The sequence below is a fragment of the Heterocephalus glaber genome, unplaced genomic scaffold, assembly GCF_053883595.1.
Source record: "Heterocephalus glaber isolate CG9 unplaced genomic scaffold, H.glaber_assembly_v1.0 deba00001795, whole genome shotgun sequence".
Taxonomy (NCBI): domain Eukaryota; kingdom Metazoa; phylum Chordata; class Mammalia; order Rodentia; family Bathyergidae; genus Heterocephalus; species Heterocephalus glaber.
In genome coordinates, this window is record NW_028258476.1 from 2,943,247 (window position 1) to 2,948,704 (window position 5,458).

The 5,458-nt window shown below is 47.8% G+C and overlaps 1 protein-coding gene across 1 annotated transcript; it reads left to right on the forward strand.

Moving 5' to 3' along the window:
* Window positions 1-1,357: 1,357 nt before the first annotated feature.
* On the forward strand, window positions 1,358-2,483 carry S100a8 (S100 calcium binding protein A8). The gene is made up of 3 exons (XM_004871130.4): window positions 1,358-1,487; window positions 1,999-2,157; window positions 2,297-2,483. Exons 2-3 carry the CDS (start codon window positions 2,017-2,019, stop codon window positions 2,423-2,425), a joined length of 270 nt encoding a protein of 89 aa, XP_004871187.1. The 5' UTR covers window positions 1,358-1,487; window positions 1,999-2,016; the 3' UTR covers window positions 2,426-2,483.
* Window positions 2,484-5,458: the final 2,975 nt, after the last annotated feature.

A 5,458-nucleotide genomic window follows, 5' to 3' on the forward strand; every position in this document is an offset into this window, starting at 1 on the left:
TGTCTAATTCTTTGTCCATTTTTATTGGGTTGATTTGTTGTTGTTGAGCTCTCAGAGTTCTCTTATATTCCAGATATTAACCCCTTATCAGATACATGACTTACAAATATTTTCCCCATTCCATGGATTGAAGGAATATTCTATTTTTAATTGCCCCTTAATACTTGACATAACTAAGGCAAAGAGAAGGTAAATAACTGGCCCGAGGTCACACAGCTACAAAGTGGCGTAAGGAAGCCCAAAGGGCTGTGTAACCCTGAAGGAGGGAGGCCGATCCGTGCACATCCACAAGGAGGCATTGATGGCTTAGGCGCTGGCTAAGCACATGGTCAGTGATTGTTATTTGCATGAAGGAAGGAAAGAGGAAAGGAGTTTGCTCAGCCAAGTCATATTCTCGTCAGATCACATTCTGGAGCCAGATCCTCTGCGATTCCTTCCAGACTGACACACCAGCAGGGGGAAACTGACTCAATCACTTTGCATTCTCGGGCCTCAGCTTCCTCATCTGTGGACAGGGCAGGTTCCACAGTCTATCTTTCTAACAGGCACATTCTGAGGCTCCCATGAGGCATCGTGGATATAAAGTGCATTGTTACATGAGAAATACACTACGAAGCCACAGGTTTGGAAGCCAGTTAATCGGAGTGGTGCTTTGTAGTGGTGGGAGGGGTTGCTCCTCCTGAAACCCCGGGGAACTGGCCACTCTCTCTCCTCCTCTTATGCCCGAGGCATGTCTGGCTTCTCTAAAGAACTGTGCCCTCAATAGTCCACATTTGGGCTCCTGTCTTCAGCCCACACTCCTGGGGTCCGAGACACAGTGACCATCCCAGAGAGGGTTAGAGTCTCTGCTGTGTCCTCGCAGTGCCTGGGTGCCTTGTGCTAGCCAGCCTTTGTCTCCCAGGGCACAAGGTGCCCCTTCCTCAGAGCAGAGTGGTCGTAAGGGTTGTGGCCTGCAGGGTAGGAACTGACCCAGCCCCTGGCAATGCAGAGTTCAACCACCCACCCAAAATAAAACTCCCTAGCAATAAAATACTCCACCTTTCATTACCCAGAGCCAGCACCTAGAGTTCTTAACTTTTTCGAGGTCTTTGACTCTTAAGAATTTGGTGAAAGCCATGGAAGAGTGTTCTGTGCACACCCTCAAAATGCTGCATTCTGTTTAAATTCAATTTAAACAATGTGTCAACCGGCCACAAAAACATGAGGTTAGCATGAGAGTCTCGGCGAAGTGAGGCAGAGTTTCCAGGGTCCTGGGAGGGGAGTACTTGCGGTGGCCTCCTGGTTTCATCCTGCTCTTCCACTTTTTGTACCCCCCACCTCTCTGAAATGCTCACTGTGCAGTGATTGCCACATCTACCTGGTTGGGAAACAGCAGCTATGGCAACTCCGCAAGGCCCGAGGCCACAGCCCAGCCCAAGCTACCCGCTATAAAAGGGAGCCGGCACTCAGCCCTGCGTATCTTTCACCAACTGTTTTGGGCAGAGCTGGTAAGTGGGACTGTCTGGACCTGCCCCACACTTTGCGCTTCCTTTCGGGAGGGTCGGGGGAGTGGAGGAGCCTTCTCTGAGAAAGGGAAGAGAAAGGTCTGGGGGTCTGCAGCAAAGATCCAGGGTCCTGAAGGCCGAGAGCAGGGCAGGGGTAAGGGAGGAGTGGAGTCCCCTAGCACTGTCCGCTGGGCAAGGGCACAGTTACTTGCCAGGCTGGGCTTTTCTTGGGCCGAGAGTGGAGCCATAGGGAGAGTCAGTGGCACTGGGGTGTGCGTGTGTGTGTGTGTGTGTGTGTGTGTGTGTGTGTGTGTGTGTGTGCGGCACCCTCTCCTACACCTGCATCCATGTCACCTGTTAAAGATCAGCTGTCTGTTGGTGTTAGTTATTTGGGTGGCAAGGCCAGGTGAAGCCATTCCTTGGGGTCTGAGCCCTCCGAGTGGCAGTTCTCACTCTGCCATAGGCAAGTCCACTCTCCCCACCTCAGGATCCCCCATGTGGTTCCCACTTTCAGGTGGACAAACTTGTCACCATGGAGACTGAAATGGAGAAGGCCCTGAACCAGGTCATTGAGGTCTACCACAAGTACTCCACGGCTCAAGGGAACCACCACGCCCTCTACAAGAGTGACCTGAAGAAACTGCTAACTACCGAGTGTCCTCAGTACACGAAGGTGAGGGGGGGCTGGGTGTGGGCGGGGCTCTCCACCTGGCCGGGGCTGTGGTCTTCTGTGTTTTCCTCTGTAGGCAGCCACACCTCAGCTTTCTTCGAGATCTTTCAGCTCTGCCTCTCTCCCCTTTCCCCCTTCACAGAAAAAGACTGCAACTACCTGGTTCAAGCAGTTGGACATCAACGAAGATGGAGCAATTAACTTTCAGGAGTTCCTCCCGCTTGTGATAAAAGTGAGCCTGAGAGCCCATGAAGAGAGCCACAAGCATTAGGAGAGCTGTTAGGCCCCTGCACTTGTTCCTGCAGAACAATAAAGTTATCAATACCTCAGGCCTCTCTTAGTCTCTCTTGTGTTTCTTTTTCTTGGGAATGAGGTTCCTGGTGCAGGAAGGGTTGGAAAACTTGTGTTATCCTAGCCCGAAGTGGTTCACTGCATGCTCCCCAAACTATTCTGGGTCTCTTCCAACTCCATGGTCCTGAGTCATGGTTCTAAGACCTAAGGATTTAAAAAGACCATGGCACTGTAGCTGTTGTTTACTGGTTCCCAAATGTGTGATCCGGGACTCATATGAGGTGAGGTTAGAAAAACCGATACCATTCTCTAAGCTAAATTTCAGTTTCCAGCAAAAAGCTTTAGATGCGCCTCTTGGGAAATTAGGGAGATAAAACACAGGAGTGAGGGTGTGTGTGTGTCGGGGGGTGTCACAGGGAGAGACAGAGACGAGCCAAACAGACTGACTCTCTGTGTGTTATGCCTGCATGCGGGGGATGTTTAGACTCTCCCTTTAGCAAACTAAGAGATACGGTTGAGTGGGCCAAAATGGGCCAGGTTCCTGCATGTGGCAAGGAAAGAAATGCCAAACATACACCTCATAGGATGTAGTTATGTATATTGAAGATCTCAGGACAGCAGCAGGAACAGGCAGAAGGACAAAGTGGGGCAACAGAGCTTTGTAACTCAGGTCCCCGGTACTTACAGGGCCAGACATCCACTGGTTGGGTCTAGGTGCCTCCCATCGGCTCTCTTTGCTGATGTCAGCAATCTGCATGACCTCCTAACCTGGAGGCTGAATAATTGTTAGGGTGGTCCTTGTGTTTAGGGTTGAGAGGAACCAAGGGAGGTACCTCACACAACTTCCCTTTTTAGTATTCTGGGAGCCTGCATAGCCATTAGGGGTAGTGCAGTGCTTACAGGTGAACAAATGGAAGGGAGTGGCTCGGCTCCTCTGTGTGTGACTGTGCTACTAGGGTAGCCTCCCCTCCCCTCCACGTACACACATCTGTAATTTGACCTTAGGGATTTTGGAAGCTTCCCTCTCTTTCCACTCCAAGCCTTCCAACTGGATTAAGCGATACAGGAATGGGTAGGGAGGAGACAACTACATTAATAAAACTCAGTTCAAAGATTAGCTTATTCAAATGCTGCCCCATGGGATTATATGTTCTGGTGATCTAGGAACTATCTAAAGTAACTTCCCGATTGTCACATTTGTGGATTTTTCCAAGGGCCTGGTAAAAGGGGAATACCCAAGATGAATGAGTACCTTTCAACAGAGCTGAACTCCTAAACTAGATTTCCAAGCTGTGGTTTGGGAAGTTTGGTACTGTCCTCCTTTAGGTGTAGAGCAGTGGTATAGGTGCTAGAGAAGAGGATAAGGAAGGAGCAGTCATCAGAATCACTAAATCAGAGTTCTTAACATGGCCAGTGAGAATGGCCATCATTGAGAAATCAAATTATAGCAAAGCTGGAGAGGCTGCTGGGAAAAAGGAATACTTCTGCATTGTTAGTGAGAATGTAAACTAGTGCAACCATTATGGAAATCAGTGCGGAGGTTCTTCAAAAATTAAAAGTAGAAATTCCATTTGACCCAGCTATTCCCTTTCTAGGTATCTTCCTGAAAGAGTTAAAGACATGATATTATAGAGACACATGTGTACAAATGTTTATAGTAGCACAAATCATAATACTTAGATCTTAGAAGCAGCCCATATGCCCATCAACAGATGGATGGATGAAAAAAATGTGGCATTTACCCACAATGAATACAACTCTGCCATAAAGAAGGACAAACTTGAATCATTTGTAGGAAAATGGATGCACCTTGAGATCCTAATGTTAAGTGAATAAATCAGACACACAAGCTTAAATATGATAATGGTTTCTTTTATTTGAGAAACCCAAAAGTATGAATAAATACCAAGATAAAACATAGACAATAGAAAATCAAGAGATACAGATCTTTTACAAATGGGAAAGGGATCCAGAGATGGAGGGAGGGAGGAGGCAAGGAAAAGGAAATGAAAAACTAATTAAGATGTGTTATGGGGCCGGGGATTTACCTCAGTGGTTTGACCACCTGCCTCGCAAGCACAAGGACCCAAGTTCGATCTCTGGTACCAAAAAAAAAAAAAAAAAAAAAAAAGGATGTGTTATGTACATTTACCAACTCCCCATGAGGAATGAAAGCAGTATGTACTCAAAATGTGTACTAACAAAAAATAAAAACTGGAAAATAAAAAAGTGGCCAGTCCATACATCCATGTAAATGAATTGAAGTTGAATGTAGCATTTTGAGTACGGGCACTGAGGGTCACTCTTCCGTGGTTTTCTCAAAAGAATCCAAAGATCCCAAAAAGGTTAACAACACTGGTCCTAACTAGACTTTCCAGCAGTGAAAGGTGGACTATTGCTAGGGGTGTTGCAGTTTGAGTGGGTGGTGGAACTCTGTGGGAATGTCTGCTGCCAAGGGCTGGGTCAGTTCCTACCCCACAACCCACGACCCCCCACAACCATTGTGCTGTGACAGCAAGGGGCGCCCTGTGCCCTGGGGGACAAAGGCTGGCTTGAGGTCCTTGTACACTGCACAAGGGACGCAGCCACTGTGAGGACGCAGCAGGGACTCTAACCCTCTCTGGGATGGTCACTGTGTCTCGGACCCCAGGAGTGTGGGCTGAAGACAGGAGCCCAAATGTGGGATATTGAGGGTACAGTTCTTTAGAGAAGCCAGACATGCTTCATGCACAGGAGGAGAAGAGAGGGTGGCCAGTTCCCCGGGGTTTCAGGAGGAGCAACCCCTCCCACCACTACAAAGCACCACTCCGATTAACTGGCTTCCAATAGGATGACTCACTGGGCTTTCTGTTTGTACTAGACTTTAATTATTTTAAAATGCAAATGCATAAAGTAATTTAGCAACTTATGCTCTTATTCGCTGAAGCCTCAATTACCAGCTAGCTTTAATATCAGCAATGTATTGGCAAAAATGCTTGGCAGTGAGCTGAGAGTTAAGATTAGGACTGAAACA

Excerpts from the sequence above, each read along its gene's own strand:
- S100a8 (XM_004871130.4), top strand. The coding sequence starts at position 2,017 with ATGGAGACTGAAATGGAGAAGGCCCTGAACCAGGTCATTGAGGTCTAC. Across the intron at positions 2,158-2,296 it reads AGTGTCCTCAGTACACGAAG|AAAAAGACTGCAACTACCTG; the intron begins GTGAGGGGGGGC and ends CCCCCTTCACAG.